General features: G+C 39.5%; 1 protein-coding gene across 2 annotated transcripts; it reads left to right on the top strand.

Moving 5' to 3' along the window:
• The first annotated feature begins 270 nt into the window (after nucleotides 1–270).
• Nucleotides 271–16,025, top strand: LOC146645183 (neurotensin receptor type 1-like). Of its 2 annotated transcripts, none has more exons than XM_085394876.1 (2): nucleotides 271–1,065; nucleotides 13,775–16,025. In XM_085394876.1, exons 1-2 carry the CDS (start codon nucleotides 382–384, stop codon nucleotides 13,877–13,879), a joined length of 789 nt encoding a protein of 262 aa, XP_085251002.1. In that variant the 5' UTR covers nucleotides 271–381; the 3' UTR covers nucleotides 13,880–16,025. The 2 variants fall into 2 exon arrangements, with proteins under 2 accessions (XP_085251002.1, XP_085251003.1); XM_085394877.1 differs by lacking the exon at nucleotides 13,775–16,025 and adding an exon at nucleotides 12,728–13,737 and having other exon boundaries at nucleotides 272–1,065.
• Nucleotides 16,026–18,839: the final 2,814 nt, after the last annotated feature.

The following is an 18,839-nucleotide window of genomic DNA, read 5'->3' as shown; positions in this document are numbered from 1 at the left end:
TCTACTTGTAAGGCTGACTGAGAGAAGAAAGAGGACAAAAGCTTCTTGGAGAGAAAGTTAAGGGTTCAAAATAAAATAACAGAGAAAAACAGCAAAGAAGAAAAAAATTATATTAGAAACCATACTTGAAATTAAATTCCTTTAATTCTTGATGCGTTGTTGCATCGCACTGTTTGTTTCCAAGGTGAACCATAAACGGACAAGATGGAACTAACGGACAAAGTGAATGGTCGTGCGTCATCGCAGCAGCACCAATAAGCGAGCACGCCTTCTGTCGTGCCAAATTATAAAGGGTGGTCTCCTCTGACTTAAACCAGAGCGAGTCGCGTCGGCACATATCCACTCGGCTTGCTCAGTTGTACCTTTTCGTTCCATACCTTCATGAAGAAAAGCAGAATGGATTTAAACTTCACGCTCTCGGGGAGCGACTTGATCGGCTTTGGCTCGTTGGCGCAGAAACTTTTTGCGAATAACTCACTGCCTCCATTTGATAACAGCACCGTCGGTCCCACAAGTAATGAGGAGGAACTGGAAGTTAATACGAATGTGTACGCAAAAGTCATTGTCACTATCATTTACTTGGCTCTGTTCGCCATAGGCTCCCTGGGCAACTCCATCACTATTTATACCCTGATTACCAGAAAGACGCTGCAGAACCTCCAGAGCACCGTACACTATCACCTGGCCAGTCTCGCCGTGTCCGACCTGCTCATTCTGATCCTCTCCATGCCCATTGAGCTCTACAACTTTATCTGGTTCCATTACCCATGGGTGTTCGGGGACGCCGTGTGCAGGGGTTACTACTTCCTCCGGGACAGTTGCTCTTATGCCACCGCGCTTAACATCGCCAGCCTGAGCGTGGAGCGCTACATGGCCATCTGCCACCCGTTCAAAGCCAAGAGCATCATGTCCCGCAGCCGCACCAAGAAACTCATCAGCGCCATGTGGCTCGCTTCCTTCGCTCTCGCGACACCGATGCCCTTCATCATGGGCCAAAGGATGCGTAACGGCGAGATGATATGCACCACTGTGGTCTCGCCGGTCACGGTGAAGACCGTGCTGCAGGTGGGTGTCTGGAAAGCTTTTATTATCGCAATTATCGGTCCCCACTGTGGTTTCTTTACGCATCGAGACAAAGTAAAAATCTACAGTACAAGTAGTACTTGAGCCACAAGTAGTAGGTGAGACGGCTGCGAGGGATCGTTCTAAACATGTGGGAGTGTGTGCTGTAGCGCTTTAAAGAACAGGGCTTTACGCGCAACTTCGCCTTTACCATTATCGTCTGTGCCCACCTATACATGTTGTTGTTGTTGTTGTTTCTTCGAGAAAAAAAACTAAATGGTGGCCTACTCATGAAAACATTTTAGTTATTAAACCGTGTAGGGTCAACGAAGTCTGTCAAAAACAGTGTTTTCCTACTGCAAGCAAATGATCTGCAAATCAGCAAATAATTCTTTTAGTCAAATTATTTAAACTATCGAGTCCTCATTTTTTTTTTTATATTTATATATATCTGTTGAAAATAAACATTTGGTGAGCAAATTCACTAAAGCCTAAATCATCTTCACATGTGAAGAAAGCACAGCATGTATGCTGCTACAGATGTCATTGTCTGTGTTGGCTCACTTTCTTCTTTGTTTTTAAGCTGGTAGAGTTCGAATGATTAGAGATTCATTCATAAAGACACTTGAAAGGCAGGTTATAGCTATATTTTTTCACACAGAGCACCAGAGATTTGACCATTACAGCTTAGGCAAGCTGTGAAAATGAAAAAGATCAGGTTCCAAAGATATTCTATTTCTTGAAATGCTTCTTGTAGAAACAATATCAGACCTTGACACTGAATATTGGCAAACTGAATATTTTGAGGGTGGAAGCACCCACAGAACTGCTGTAGGTTGCTTTCATGTAGGGAACTAGCCGTCTTAGTAATACATTATGCACTCTTTGATGGTGACAAGAGAAGAATATGTCACTTTACATTCATTCATACAGTCCATGTTATACGATATGATATAAAAGCACAGGAGGACACTAAGGGAGTATTCTTTTTGAAATTCAACTCATCATCACAGCAGACTAAATATCTTAACACCAGGAACTACAGGTACTGCCAAGGAATAAGAAAAGAAATAGCCACTTCCCAAATTGCTAGAGAACTATAAAATAGAGCAAAATGACAGCATAAAACAACATAAAGCACAATCCTATACACAACCCCCTGACCAGACCAGTTATAAATATAATTCAAATAGGGTGTTGCTGTTCGTTTTTCTTTCTTTAAGGAAGTACAGCAGTTGAAATTATAAGTTACAGCATGCGGGACCTCAATGTGAATCGGTGGTCTGCTTCACAAAAAGAATGGGCCTGTAAGCGGGCATTACAGTTTTATACCACAACAAAAACAAGTATTGTTATGACTATCTTCTTCTGGGAAACTGTCTTCTCCTCTGCGGATCTTCTCCTCCACTCTGTCCACGTCTGACCTCATCTACCATCTGCTCCTTTTCTGGAAAAAGATAGAGAAAGAAAAACACCTCCCTAACCTAACCTTACTGCATTAATATTATCTAACAATTCTCAGCCTACTGATTCTACGTATTATCTAAGACATTCTGTTCGGACTCCCTTGGCCCGGAAAAATATCAGCTAGACTCTAACTCTACATATGATGTGTAAGCATGTTTGCAGAGTCACTCTGCAGCTCTATATGTCAGTCTCAATAATTCAATTCAATCATACCATTGAATTAATGATTTTGACCCTTATTACATGTGAAATGTCACAATGTCAAATGTGAAATTTGACATGCATAATGTGAAACTTATCAATGATGGCCAGCTGTCTGGCCTCAAAACATGACATTACCACCACTGTGTCGCATTTAACCCATGCATCCCTCAATCCAATGTGTCCCCATTAAATTGGCTCTCAACCACCAAAACTTTGAGAATCATAGCTTTAAACTCTGTGAAATTAATGGTAATGGACAGGGACACAAATTAGGGCTAAATATCATGGTTCTGTTTTCTCGAGCAACTGTCTGAAATGCCAGAGAAGAGAGCCTTAAGTGCCTCAGTCCATGGACTATGTGCGTTGTAGGCGGATCTGTGTCTGACAGTAGTTACCCTAGGAATAATCTACAAGTGCCTTATGGCAGTTGTCCTTTGAGCTCTGGATGTGTAGGTGACTGATAGAAGTCAAGACAATGAGCTTTTACTGAGAGCGCGGCACCCACATCTAATGAAAAGATATTTCTCAAAACTGTCTCCAGGCCTTCCCACAGAGCAACAAGCTTAGAGGTTGTGTAAGTGATTAGGCCAGTCTCCCTTCGCTTGACAGTCCACATACTTCACATTGACTGAAAACTTGTTGAGGTTGTGGAGAAAAGCGATTTTGGTTCCAGTGTAATCATCAGCGATCATCATGGTTAGTGCCCCCTGCTTCTCTGCATCATGCTGAATATATTTTTCCATATCTGTTTTTCTGCTCTTTTGATGTCCTTCAATGTCTCATTTTTTGTTTTTTCTGTTTTCATCACTCCTGCATGACTAACTGAAACTGTGCCAAGGATAGATTATCTAGCATTGCTTTCATTCAGGCTATAAGTGAGCCAGGCTGCATTAAAAAGTCCACATTTTCCACACAGTTCTCTGTAGAAATATAAGTTGGGGTGGTGGGGTCTGGCAGCAGATGGTATCACACAGTCGAATTGCTACAATAACATTTTGAGTGTTTGTGTACATATTCTCTTTTGTCCATCTATGATAGATTCGATGTAAGCGGTTCAGGAGGCACCGTGCTGCACTGCTGCAGTAGAGGGTCACCGCACGCTCGGTCTGTTTGGACAACAGTGCAATACTCTGAAGGGAAAGAAAGGGTGTGCGTGTGTGTGTGTGTGTGTGTGTGTGCGCGCGCGCGCTTGCATGAGAAAATTGAAGAGAAGGAGAATGATGAAGTGGTTAGAGAGTGAGGAGGAAGCCAGAAGGGTGATTAATAAGAGGAGCATGGCTCTAACTCTGCTTGGGTTAGGAGTTCAGTCCTCTTAAAACTGCAGCACAATGAGTTAAACTGTACTTTAAATGGCAAATATAAATAATGCAGGACTCCTGGATCTGCTTCTTAAAACTGTCAAACAAAATCTCTCAAAAATGTTAAATATTTTCTATACTAATATTTAACTAAGATGTTAGTCCTTGTTGGCATTGTTCTCTCACTAGAGCTAACAACAGCTTACAAATGTGTTGAATATGTCATGGTCCTGGGTCGTGCGACCCAGTGTTTTGTGTTTAGTCTATTTTGATGTTTATTGTTTGTTTAGGTTCATTAAGTTATTCCAGCTCATTTGTAATTATATTACCCTTGTATTAAGCCTCCCTTGCCCTTCATGTGTTTATGTCTGTGTGTCTTGTGTTGTCAAGTTCATGCTGTTGCTTCTGTCATCTTCCACTGTACTCAGTCTCCCTGGTTCGTGCGTTTACCTGTCATGAGTCATGTCTGCATGGTTATGTTTAGTTCATGTCATGTCTAATCTCCATGTTTCCTGTTTTACTTTGAAAGTCTGTATTCAATGTCAGTGTATTTAGTTTCACCTCTCCTGTCCTGTCGTTAGGTTCATGTGTGTCAGCTGTGCTCCCATGTGTGGCCACTTCCCCTGATCATCCCTCATGTGTATTTAGTCTCTGTGTTTCATACAGTCCGTGTTGCGTCGTCTGTGTTCTCACCTCCATGTTTTCCCGGTCAGTCTTTGCAGCGAACATCATAGTCTCTGAGTTTCCTTAGTTTGTCACAGTATTAGTTTTCCCAGTTTAGTTATAGCCTAGCCACGCTATCCTTGCTTTGTCTCCAGCCATAATAAAGGCTCGCTTTCTGTTAAGTTCACTCCCGTCTACTCACTTGTGTACGCACCTGGGTCCATTACACACACCATCGCACGGCCTGTCTCTGCATACCGTGACAGTATATGGTGTTGTTCCTACAACATCATAATTAATGTCATTCCAACTGACCAATCAAGTTGCATCAGGACTGGGAAAATGATTTTCCTTCATGGCTTTCCCACATGGCTTACACTGTTAAAGGATCAATTTCAACAAAGCATTAAAAACAAATCATTTAGTAAATGCTGGTATGTTCTAGACACACCAGGTGTCATTTAGCAGCAGTGCATTAGTGAGAAAGTGCAAAGGGTAGCTGCTGTGAAGGTGCATGTATTTTTACTGAACTTCCTCACCAAGTAGTTCTTAGTTCCTAAACCTAAGCAGCGAGTGAGAGTGAAAAAGACAGTAAAACCAAGTGCAAAACACATGAAAAGGAGACTTTATTATTTTTACTTTATTCCACAGCCACCATTGCAACGTTCTTATGCGGCCTTTTCACATCTCTAACATGAGGACTTCCTCTCAGTGCCATTTAAAATGCACTTTTTTTTGTCTTTTTTATAACAGAAATGGCTGAAGATTCTATTCTATTCTGTTCTGGTGACTGTTTAAAATAATTTATTGTCTCATCTCAGTTTTGCCATGTCAAAATAAACACAGCAATTTCTGCCGTGTAGCAAAGTTTAATTCTAAAAGAACTTTGGGTTGGTTATGAAAGCATTTAAAGCAACAGAGGCTCTGTATCATTTCTACAATTTAAAAATTAAGAAAATAAAAATAAAAAAGGGAATGCACTGGGGGAAGCACCAGTCATGATCTAGTGAGGCTGTAGTTTGGGTATGTAAGGTGTTGTGGAGATGGACTAAAGCAAAGGACACTTGAGGCGTTTACTTCAAAATGGGATGTGGGCTTATCTAGCTACTTTTGGTGTTAACATTTTAGTACTACAAAGGCAGTTCAGGTCTAACCTATGCTGAAGGAATTGACCTGTTCCAGAGCGGATAAGACATGAACTGGTATAATATCAGTGCATACTGACCAGTCAATTCTCCAGAAAACAAAGTCACCATTCTTGGAAGAATTTCGGATCTGTGTGCACGGACAGTGGGAGGATCCAAAGTTTTGGCTATACTGAACGTTCTTTGTAATACTGGGTCCTAGTATGAAAGGGCCCCTACCCTGTACCTTGACTGCCAACTAAAAAAAGCAACAGGTGTGCAAGGCTAGAATCCAATAGAGTAATTATATTTTATCAATCAGTCAATTTGACCTTTTATCAATTACTTGAAAAAGCTACCCGAGAAACAAATATTTGCTGGGTAAACTAATAGTACTCCGCTAGATCAAAGTTACATACAGATGACAAGAGAATTATTGCCCCCTGTAGAACTGGCAGATTTCATATGTGAAAAAGCACCGTGGCAACATGTATAATTAAACTTCCTGCACCTGAACAAAGTGGATTTTAAAAAGATAACAGCCACAATATTTGGACATTTACCATTAATATAAGTAAATGGAAGAAAACACAAAAGATTTCCAGAATGTTCTTGATGTTTAGTTGGTTTCCTTCCATCATAGAGGAAAAAGAACTGTAAAATGTGTGTGTATGTGTGTAAAATATGCAAGGTAAATGTAAGATGGGGAGAGAAATCTAAATGTGCAAGGATGTGAATTTGTTTTTGTTTTTTTTATTTCTTAATTGTTGCAGAGCGTGAGGAGCCTGAAAGTAAAGAAGACATTCCAGTGTAGCAGGGATTCATCTATATGCAGTATTGTAGTGCAGTACTGCTGTGTGAACTGCTCCTGGGCTGGTATACCTGTGAGCATGTTTACTGCTATTGCACTGAGTGGTCTCAAGCTGTGAGGGAGTGGGTTACTCAGGGTCTCATTGTTAGTGCAGGACATTGACTTTAACCTGACCAATTCATGGAGGGAGAAGGATGTTTACATTTTTTTTCTGCTTGACTGAAATGTTCCTTTCACTGTGTGTTTTTTCCTGCATTGTTAATCGGGGTGTAGTTTTATTTTTCCTTTCCAATAACTGTGCCTCGCAATATTACTTGCATTAGTAATGTCTGGCCACTGTACACATTTTTATGGGCTTTCAAAGTTCAGTACACATGCTGTTTCTTTAAATAGATCTTGAGTGTGAAATAACACTTTCAAATGCATAAAAAATGCAAAAAAAACAAAAACAAAATGTTTAACACTTCATGATCATTCAAATTGAAGGTTTTAGACTTTTTAGTTACAAAAAGAACATTTAATTCTATACGTTACAGGGCCCTATTTCAGAAAGCAGATTTAGAAAAACATGAAAAAATGACTATGTCAAGCCTAAAAAACTCCAGGTTTTCTCTTACACAAAGTCACAGTTAGGTATTTGTTTGGTGTTATATTTCACATGAGAGTATTTATAATTAAACAGTCATGAATGGTCGCTGGACAATGCCGATTTATTTTCAGCTAAAAATCAAATAGGCTATCTACATTTCTAAAACTTTGTGACTTGTGGACAAGTTCCCCGCTGCTGAACCATTTACTGTGTGTTGCTGCTTAAATAAAATTAATCTGTATAGAGTTCAAATCCAAATTGCCTTTTACCAACTCCCATTTTGGCTTCAAGAGACAGAAACCCTCTCTTCTTTTAAGATTTGGCTTAAAACTTTCCTTTTGATAAATTTTATAGTTTGGCTTGGATCACGTGACCCTGAACCCTCCGTTAGTTATGCTGCAATAGTCCTAGGCTGCTGGGCCTTCCCAAGATGCACTGAGTGCTTCGTCTTCATTGGCGTATGTGTTTATACACCACTATGCATTTAATCATTAGTTATTATTAATTTCTGGCTTTCTTCCACCGTGTTTCTTTTGCTCTGTCTCGCTCCCCTCACTGCCAACCAGTCACAGCAAATGGCTGTCATTCCTTCCTCTGTTTGTGCAAGAGGTTTCGTCCTATCAAAAGGGAGTTTTTCTTTCTCAAGGTCTGATTGTTGTGGCTTTCGTTCTATGATTGTAGCATCTTTACCTTGCAATAGAAAGCGCCATAAGATTGTGATTTGGTGCTATATAACCAAAATTGAATTGAACTGAAATGAGATGAACGTAGAATAAAACCTGTAAAAAGGTGGTATTTAGAATACAGTTACTTTGTTGAAATAAATGGATTACACTGCGGTACTTTCCTGTTTCATTTTGTCGCGGGTCAGGACTGTTTGGGTTTTGTTTGACAGCTACGTTCCCTTGTTCCAGGCGGCAGCGTTACGGTTGCCATGGTTACAGGGCGACGCTCTCTCTCTCTCTGCGACTGTGTGTTTCCTGGGTGAGAGAGCGCCTTTTCGTTGTTGTTGTTGTTGTTGTGCTAAGCTAACAGGCAGAATGCTACAAGCATAGCTCTAAAGAATGTAGCATCATGGGCAGTGTAGTCCGTGTTGCAGGGAGAATGGACTGTCATACACGTTATGGGTCTGTGAGCGCGAGGAGGGAGAAAAAGGGGAGTGGAAAACTACGAGTTGTCATCGAGCAAAAACGGGAGCTGGAAGCATGTAAATATAATAATAACCACTTCAGCCAAGAAGAGTGCCTGACGAGCCCAGTTGTAAGTAAGCTATTAAGGCTCGACTGTACACCGTGTTCGTGTTTTCCTCCGAAACAATAAGTTCCGTTGGAGCAGTCTTTCAACGCCTCTCTCTGTCTCTCGCAATAAAAGTTGACCCAGACAACAAAGTAAAGCTATTTTTCGGCTACGAGCCGACAGGGACCCCGCCGTATTAGTCAGAGGTCCCTTTACTACAGTTCGGAGTCGCGGACCTTCAGTAATAGTAATAAATCACACAGCAATAGTACATTCACGTTGTTGTAAAAAGCATGATAATATATTAAGTAATCCAAAGTATTCAGAATACGTTACTGTCATTGAGTAACGTAACGGAATACGTTACAGAATACATTTTGGGGCATGTATTCTGTATTCTGTAATGGAATACATTTTAAAAGTAACCTTCCCAACACTGGCTACAACATAGTCTCAAAAATGATTTTACAAAGTTACATAGCATCTGCTTTGTGACCAAAAGTATGGTTGATCAGCTGAACACCCAAGAGTCAGCTGGTTGATTGAATGGCCTTTGTACTGCAGAATTAAGTCTGAATCTCACTATTGTCCTGTGTGTCTTCATGAAGTAAGAACCCGTGTTTTAAACATCCCTTCTCCGACTATAGTATATCCCGCCTCTCGTGCCTGGTCTTCCTCTTCACAGGAATTGGTCAAGACCTTAATGGACTGCAAGAAAAACAGAGCCTTGGTTATGTTTACATTCTCATAGCAGTGGTAGTTGAAATCTAAATGACATAATAAAATTTGGCCTCTCTACCAGCCTCATTGAAAGCAACAGAGTGTATTCACTCAAGTGCTGTGCTGCTTTGAAGCCCCTGCTGGTATTTGACATTTGATTTTCTAGCTCCATACAGAGGCTACTTTATGACAACTCTCGACAGATCTTTTAGATCTGTTTTACTAGTGTGTGTGCGTTACTAGTGTGTCTTGTTGCTTCTCACTTGTTATAGTTATTTTTGGCTTGGAAGAAGCAAGCTGTGTAGGGTTGACGATTATTTTCCTAGTAATTCCTTCCTCCCACAATAGGAATTTTCAGGATCAGATGGAGATTCATCACCAATGTCTTGCGTTGTCTGTACTGCATGTGAGAAATATTTAACTGATTTCTATTTGTAAAATGTTCGCATAATCAAACTCACTTCAAATCCTATTTGTGGCTAGTATTAAATCACTACAGAAGATATGCAGTCGTGGTCAGAGGTTTGCACACACTCATCATAGGCATGAATGTTGTGTTATTTTACATTTTTAATGATTGATGAATTGCACAGCATACATATTTAATAACTTGAAAAAAAAAACAAGATTTGGGTGCACAAGTTGGAATCCACACAGGGTCATAGTACACAAACACTCTCACTAATATTTGGTTAAATGTCCATTAGCAATTTGCAACTCAATTAGGCAATTTTGATATGAACATAAACAAGCTTCTGACATAACTCTGGCTGAATATTAGAATCCTTTTCTTGGACATAATTGGTAGAATTAAATTAGTTAATTTCCTGGTAGTATAGGCCACAGTAAGGTTGATATCAGGGCTTTCAGAAGGTCATTCCAGAGGCCTAATGGGTCATTTCTCATTTCTTTTTCTTTGCTAACCTCTTTCTTTGAGTGCTTTCTTGTACTTCCTCATTCCACCATCAATTCTCCTTGTCCACTTTCTTCTGTCTCTTGCAGATTTTGCCTTCTGCATAAGATGAAGTCCACCTGTTTGCACCTTCCTCTACTCTTTTGTTACTCTGTTTCTCCCTTTTCTTAAATTACATGTTCACGACAGCCATTTCCATCCTCCATCATTGTAAAAATCCACCACCATCTGCCTGTCTTCTTTTATCTCCTTAACAAAAAATAATTTAGAGGGAACAGTTGTGCTCTTCATATTACATCACCTCTCCATCTCTCTGCACGTATCTGCTCCACGCCATGTGCATGATGGAGAATAAAGAACTGCAGCAGAGTCTTGAAGTAAAATCATTGCAATAGAGAAACAGACACACCTATGTCATCGAAAAAGATAAGGCAGAAAAACTTTGTTTCCCATTGCCAACTTCAAAGTTAGCTAGGTCGCATTGATGCAGGAACTTTTATTGATTAAACTTTTTTAGGTGAAAATGTTGATGACTGATTTCTTCATGTGTCTTCTTGCATATGTGAAAAACTGATACTGGTTTTATTTTTGAGGAGTTCATTAATATATAGTTAAGTTTAAAATGTGTAATTTCGAACCACTTACAAATTATAAGCATAAGCTCTCTTAACTTGAAACAAGTCTTGGGATGAATCAACAACTGAGAATTTGCTAAATTATTATAGTGTCACTGACTATGACTTTAACCACAGAGCTGACAGAAAGTACTGAGTCCAAAGACCGCTTCACAGAAAAAATGTTTTGGTGACATTATATTATATACATTATATACATTTGTGTGCCACCAAGTTCTGAAGACCAGGTACTTTGATTTGGTCTACAGTTTAAAAAGTCAGCCTTACCTTCTCATATTGTGTAGTGACTTAAAAGTATATTCTTCTATTGGAGCTCAGGGCTTTTGTTTTTGTTTTGTTTTCTCAGATACCTCCCCATAAGAATTAAAAATTATGACAAGTTATTTGGTACTGAACATTTATTGTGAAAAACAAAGAGAGAGAGCAAATCTCTCAATTTGCATTGTAAATTTTATAATATTTGAAATAGTGTAAAAGCATATTTGTATTTCTCTGGGTTCTGCTTTAAGGATGTTAGACATAACACCAGACAAAAAACAGATTTGTTTACGTCAGGGATTGGGTCTGCATACAATTATAAAACAGCACATGACATGTGGCATGTAGCCTCTGCAGAGTGTTTTGTTTAAACTATGTCAACATTGATACAAATATTTGGATTATTCCCTGCTGAGAGTGACAGAGAACTATTACAATCTCCTAGTTTTACGAGCACAGTGTTCCCATAATGGCCTCAAACTGGCCATTATGGGAACACTGTGCTCGTAGAACAGATAAACGGCCTCTCAATTGGTTGTAAACAGCATGCCACCACCGCCACTGCCCGTTTTCTATTGTGGTCTACTAGATTCTGATCTATTGTGTTTACTGCTTCTCTTCATGAAATTCACAAAATAGATAAAATAGCTACAAATTTTAACACACTGCATTGACAAAAGTATTCACTTACACATTCAAATCATTGAATTCAAGTGTTACAATCACTTCCATGGCAACAGGTGTATAAATCAGGCACCTATGCATCCTATGCTTTTATACACATTTGTGAAAGAAGGGGTCGCTCTCAGGAGCTCAGTGAGTTCCAGGATGGTTACGTGATTGGATGCCACCTGTGCAACACGTCCATACGTGAATTTCCTCACTATTAAATATTCCACAGTTAGCTTATAATATTATAATATAGTATTATAACAGAGCGGGAGCTATTGGGAATGACAGCAACTAAGCTAGTCAATCGCTATAGACCTCTAAACTTCATGTGGCCTTCAGTTCAGCTCAAGAACAGTGTGTGCAGAGAGTTTTATGGAATGGGTTTCCATCGCTGCTGCATCCAAGCCTTACATCACCAAGCACAATGCTAAGTGTCAGATACAGTGATGACGTGTTTTCAGGAGCAACGAATCATGATTCTCCGTCTGGCAAGCTGATAGACAAGTCTGGGTTTGGTGGCTGCCATGAGAATGGTACATGTCTGACTGCACTGTGCCAAGTGTAAAGTTTGATGGATGGGGTATATAGTGAGTGGTTGTTTTTCAGGGTTTGGGGCTTGGCCCTCAGTTCCAGTAAAAGGTCTCTTGATGCTTCAGCATACCAAGACATTTTGGACAAAAAACCTGTGGAAGGGGTTGGCCGACATCTTATTAAACACTATGGATTAAGAATGGACTCTCACTTAAGTTCATATGCATGTAAAAGCAGACAAGAGCAAATACTTTTGGCAATATAGTACATATTCATACATGAAGGCCAGTTATATTGACAGTCTTAAATAACTAAAACATAGTAACAATACTTGAATACTGGATTTAGAAGGAGTAAAAAGACACAAAGGACACACTTGCATCCTCAATTATAGCTCCAGGTGCATGTTAGGGATTGAGAAATCTTTAAACCTTTGTGTGGTCTTCATAGACAGTGTTATTTCATAACCACGGTTCAAAACAGAAGATGGCTGTACCAACATACAGCATATGATGGTGGTAAAGCATATGTTCCTCCCATCCAGGCAACCATTATAACGTTTGGCAATGACGGTGCCCTTCCAGATCTGTAAAATGACAATTCCATAGGCACTGATACATCCCCATACCACCAGAGATGCAAGCTTTTTATGTGAGTGCTTTTTTAGTATCACTTACTTTTCTAGCCCTTTGTTGTCCTCTTCCAAACTTTTCTGAGACATGTTGCTGCCATCAAATCCTGTCCCAATATTTTTTTCGCAAAATGTCTAAATTTAAACATTTAATATGCACTCTCTTTTATTGTGAATAAAATATGTGTTTATGAGATTTTTACTGATTTTTGGGGAGAAGTGAGATTGTGCATTTAATATGAAAAGAAAAAGCTATGATACACAGTTGACTGTGAACTGAAGAGGAGGCAACATAGATATAAACAATATCCCTGTTCTAAGGTTTTTTGCCAATAAAAACCCTTCTACATTCTAAAAGAAGGAAAACCATCCAAAAGTTTGAATACTATTATGTGAGCAAACTGATAATAGTGTTCAAAGATCAATATTTAGGTTTTCTATTAATGAACATTCAATGAACAATGAACATTCAGTTTCATTGTAGCCTTTCCAGTCTGGATATTATCAAGCCCTACTCAGAAAGATCTGTACAACAGAAAAGCATAATTTATATACAAAGTGAAAAATAGTGGACCTGCTATTGAACCTCAATACTTACTTGATTATAAGCAACCATAATTTGAACTCTATCACAGTTATATAAGATATTTGATTAAAGCTGGTTGTATCAGACATCCTAGCCCTATTATTATTTCACAAATTGTCAAGAGAAATATACAAACAGTGCAGCAGAGTCTGACGTTTTGTGAAATGAGTTATATAGGTAATGGATTGTGATTGCACTGGTTTTTAAAGCCTCACTGCTATAGTAGATGATACTGTTATGCTCAAAAACTTGTTGTCTCAACACCAGATCCAGATATCCATGGTTGGCTAATCTTTCCCCTGGAAAATGTCCTATTCTATATCTAAGTTTGATTTTTATATCTAACAAAAACCCTGCCTCTCGCCCTATGACAGCTTGGATCGGGTCCAGCGCCCCCTGTGACCCTGAGAAGGATAAGCAGAAGCGAATGGATGGATGGATGGATGGACAAAAAGATGACAAGTTTTTTTTTTCTTTAGGCTTTTAAAAAAAGGCTTCACTTCTACCTCATTTTAAGCTATTGCCAGTTGAATTATACAATGTGCTCATATTTTTGTAATGCTGTTCTAGTGTTGTTGACCGTTCAAAGGGCTTTGGACTACAAGCCATGTAATCAAAAACTATGATATTTTCACCTGCAACTCAAAAAATTCAAAAACCAACACTTCTCTGCCAGAACATTACAAGGAAGCTCTGAGTAACATGGCAGATCTGAAAGCGTGGCTAATGGAACTAAAGACATTTAGAGCTTTGATCTAAACTTGACAGTATCGATGACCACTTCGTTAGGAATTGCAACGCTGTCACAACCATTGCCAGTAACATGACAGAGAGGAAACAAAAAGTTGATTGCCATACCACAGTGACTGTGGTAAAACAGTGACTGAAAATTCAGTAACATTTTATAGTATATAGTATAGTCCTGAATTACCAAAGCAATTAAACATCCATCCATCCATCTTCTTCCGCTTATCTGGGGCCAGGTTGCGGGGGCAGCAGCCTAAGCAGAGAAGCCCAGACCTCCCTCTCCCCAGCCACCTCCTCCAGCTTGTCCGGGGGAACACCAAGTTGTTTACAGGCCAGCCGAGAGATATAATCTCTCCAGCATGTCCTGGGTCTGCCCCAGGGCCTCCTCTCGGTGGGACATGACGGAACACCTCACCCAGGAGGCACCCAGGAGGCATCCTTGTCAGATGCCCAAACCACCTCAACTGCCTCCTTTCTATGTCGAGGAGCAGCGGCTCTACTCTGAGTCCCTCCTGGATGGCTGAACCTCTCACCCTATCTCTAAGGGAGAGGCCAGCCACTCTTTGGAGGAAGCTCATATTTTATCCGCAATCTTCTTCTTTAGGTCACTACCAACAGCTCGTGACCATAGGTGAGGGTAGGGACGTAGATCAACCAGTAAATCAAGAGCTTTGCTTTTACACTCAGCTCTCTCTTCACCACGATGGACCAGTACAGCATTCGCATCACTGCGTCTGCAGCACCAATCTGTCTGTCAATCTCCCATTCCCTTCTATCACTTATGAACAAGACACCAAGATACTCCACCTTTTTCCGGCTGAGGACCATGCCCTCAGCAATTAAACAAATCTGAGCCAAAGAAGAAATGTATGTTAGCTGGTAAATACTGAAGGAATTCATATAAAAAATAGTACTGGCTTGTTGAACTTGGATACCATACCATTAACAGAACTTTTGAGAAAAAAAGGCTTACAAACAAAATGTAAAATGTGCTCATCAGCTGCTTCCTAGCCTGATATTACTCGTTCTTCAGCTTGATGGCTCCGTTCATTCTGGTGTCCATCATCTGATTTTGGGCATTACCATCACAACAGGCACCAACCATTTTGCAGCCACAGCTCCTTGGAGCAGCGTCAATAGTATGGTCCCTTTGGACTTAATGTCCTCAGACTCCCCCAGCATGGTAGAGTAGAGTTTTTGCTGGGGGTGGGAGAATATAAAAAATTGCAAGTTTGAATGCCAGGGGATTAAGTAAACTGAAAAGAATTGAAGAAGGTCATAACTCAGATCATCCATGAGAGAGTTGCAGATATAAAATTGGTACAGAACAGATGGCCCAGTCAAGTGATACATACAGTTTCTTAAATTTAAACTTTAAAACTTAATTTTGTAAATTTCATGAAAATTTACAATATATGTGCAAAGCAGAGCATGAGCTGGCCTCCAATGATGACGTTTTCTTTGTGTCTTTTTGGCTTCTCAGTAGGAGATAGGCAAAAGTGAAAGAAACAGCTGTAGTTAACAGACTTTGCATTACTTGTGTTTTCTTCTTGTCACATGTTGTTTCCCTCTTCGTTTATCATTTTGTATTCCTCTCATATTCGTTACTGTACCAATTGCTCCCAGTTTTAGATATGAGAAAGGAAAAGGAGACCGATGTAAAGAAGGGCTTACCAATGGGGGTAAAAAACCCAAAACATTTTGTGAAATGAGAAATTCTCAAAATAACCATCATCTTCAGATCAGTTCTTTTAAGGCGAGTGTACATTATAGATTCAAAAGTGAAGCAGTTGTGTCAAATTAAGATGTTTTTAGCACCTAATCCAGGGGTGTCCAACTCCAGCCCTCGAGGGCTGGTGTTCTGCAGGTTCTAGATATCACCCTAGGTCAACGCACCTGAATGAAATGATTAGTTCATTAACAGGCCTCTGGAGAACTTCAAGACATGTTGAGGAGGTCATTTAGTCTTTAAATCAGCTGTGTTGGCTCAAGGACACATCTAAAACCTGCAGGACAGGACACCCCTGAGGACTGGAGTTGGACACCCCTGACCTAATCTAAGTCAGGCTGATCTATTCAATTCAATTCAATTTTATTTATATAGCACCAAATCACAACAACAGTCACCTCAAGGCGCTTTATATTGTACAGTAGATCATACAATAATAGATACAGAGAAAAACCCAGCAATCATATGACCCCCTATGAGCAAGCACTTTGGCGACAGTGGGAAGGAAAAACTCCATTTTAATCCGATCGTTCAGTCTGACGTCACTAGCCGTGTCTGGGCCTAAACTCTGCTGCAGGTCCATATATCAAATGATCACTGTGGCATTACTGAGAGTTAAAACACTGTCTTAAGTCTTTCATCTTTAATAAAATTATCAGCATTCTGCTCTACCAGGTGTAACAACTGAGTTTAACATCCAGGCATCCATGAAAACGGAATTTATGACATTTAACGGAGTTAGAAGTTAGCAGGGAGTTAGCTTGCTAGCTTCAATCTAAATACAATATAGCATGTCCTGACTGCGGGGTTTTGGAAACGAATTAAAACGTACAGCTTTCTTATCACTTCCAACATAAATGAAGACAGAAAACTAAACAGCAGTGACGTTTGTAGGGTTACTGAAGTTGGGCTAGCTGGTATATAATGATGTGCTACGTGACCGCTAGCAACACAGCTATATTAGCATAATATAAACAAGCTAACTTTTTTTCCACTCGATAAAAGTTAACGTGAGGGTTCTCAGTAGTCAGGAACAAATGTAATCGCATGGCAGGATGCTGTAAAAGGACCAAACTTCAGCCAGGAGAACAACTGAGATAATCCATCCACAATACGAGGTTAGTCATTCATATACTGCCGCATGGGCTGTGCTGTAGTTACATCGTAAGGTTTTAAAAACTGAGCTTAAATAAATGATTAGCGGTAATAAAAGCCGAGGGAGGTCAACGGTGATCACTGACTTTTTTAGGAGCTTTTTGAGATTAAGTAGAAGAAAATACAAAGCATTAAACATGTTAACAACACAAAAGCCATATTAAATGCAGACTACTTTAGTCCCGGAAGTAGGATTTGTCACGTCATCACTTAATAATCGGACAGGAAGGGAGGGGCGGGGCCATCTGCTGCGACCGGTTGGGGTGAGAGAAGAAAAACAGGATAAAGACATGCTGTGGAAGAGAGACGATGTATGTTTCAGTGCAGAGAGGTCTAAATCTGATCTTTAATTTTCCTCAATAAAAACTTCAGCTTTCTAAACTCTCAAAACAGGCTTTCTTTAATGCAAATTTTGTAAATGTATCTCAATCCAGCTGTTTATATTTTACTTTTTTAAATATGACCTTGATATTGTCATACTTCATTTGGTTTAATGGCCTCCATGTTGAGAATTAGCCTGATTAACTCTGCTTTGACTCACCAAAGATTTACTGACTAGCAGAAGTTGATAGAAATGCACATAAATTCAAAATGTTGCTACTGAGCTCCTCAAAACTAGATTGATTTCTTTACTCACCACATCTGGGTTATAGATATCAGCAGGAGCTATTTTCCAACACCTTGCAAATTATCTAATTTCACTGGTTTTAGAGCAAAAATAATAAACTAAAAGTATAAGCAAACCCATTTTGAAGCATTTTGTTTGTTGATTACCATCGCTAATCAGAAGGTCACTCAGCAATCATATCCTCCACCAAGACAAGTGCCAAATTTTGCAGTTCATCAAAACTGAGATGCACAAAAATGTAACTTAATTTGAATCTAATGTCCACTTTTTATTCAACTCCAAAAGCATTCAGGAAATTCATCGTCATCTTATCTTCCTGAAAAAAAGGAAAAAGCATTTGAAAAATGTATTAAAATGCCTACTATTTGGCTTTGAAGTCAACCAGTTGCTAAGTTGCTAACTAGCTTACACCAGTTGCTAATGGTTACTTGCTACTTCCTATTGCTAGGGAAGTTTATATGTACATAAAACACAACAAAATGAACGGTTATCCTATTAAAGATATTAATATTATATGTCTGCATGTTCCCAGCATCAAGGTATGTGATTGACTATAGAAACATCCAATCTAATTTCCCTGGAAATGGACTGGTTGTACCTTTTAATCACACTGGGAACATTTCAGGGCATTTAATCTGCTTGGGGTGTTTTATTTTGAAAACTGACCATCTTCTCTGTGACACTTATGTGTTTTGCTTTTGTCTGTAATAAGAGTCCGAGAATGCTTAAGTAAATAAATCCCCACATCCTTGATGTTGTTGAACCAAACAAAACTGCCATGCATTATGTGTTCTTGCCATAACTCACTGCCCACTAACTGACTACAGAAAAAATATTCTATTTGTACGATTAGAGACTCTTTGGTAAACAATAAAAAGTCTTTGTGAGGGTGAGAGACTGAAAAGCTCAGAGATAATTATTGTCTCCATGATTACTTTATTCTCTGTGTAAAACCCTGGCATAGTGTGACTGATAACACTTTTAAATATGCATTGTGTTTCCTTAGAAAACGACAGATGCATAACACAATGGATGCAGTAGTTCTAAAGACATGAAAGTTGTATTAACTTCTGTTCTTCAACAGCACTGCAGTCCTGTACATGCTTCCATTGAGAAAGCAACAAAGGTTTTGAATTATGCTGTTACACTACCCTGTGGGGATAAACTAGCTTTGTGTGAT

This window comes from Rhamphochromis longiceps, linkage group LG20, assembly GCF_057381845.1.
Source record: "Rhamphochromis longiceps isolate RC_006_pf linkage group LG20, R_longiceps_female_GT1.1, whole genome shotgun sequence".
In the NCBI taxonomy this organism is placed as follows: Eukaryota; Metazoa; Chordata; class Actinopteri; order Cichliformes; family Cichlidae; genus Rhamphochromis; species Rhamphochromis longiceps.
The sequence above is the reverse complement of the archived record's forward strand: the minus strand, read 5'-3'. Positions and strand labels throughout refer to the sequence as shown.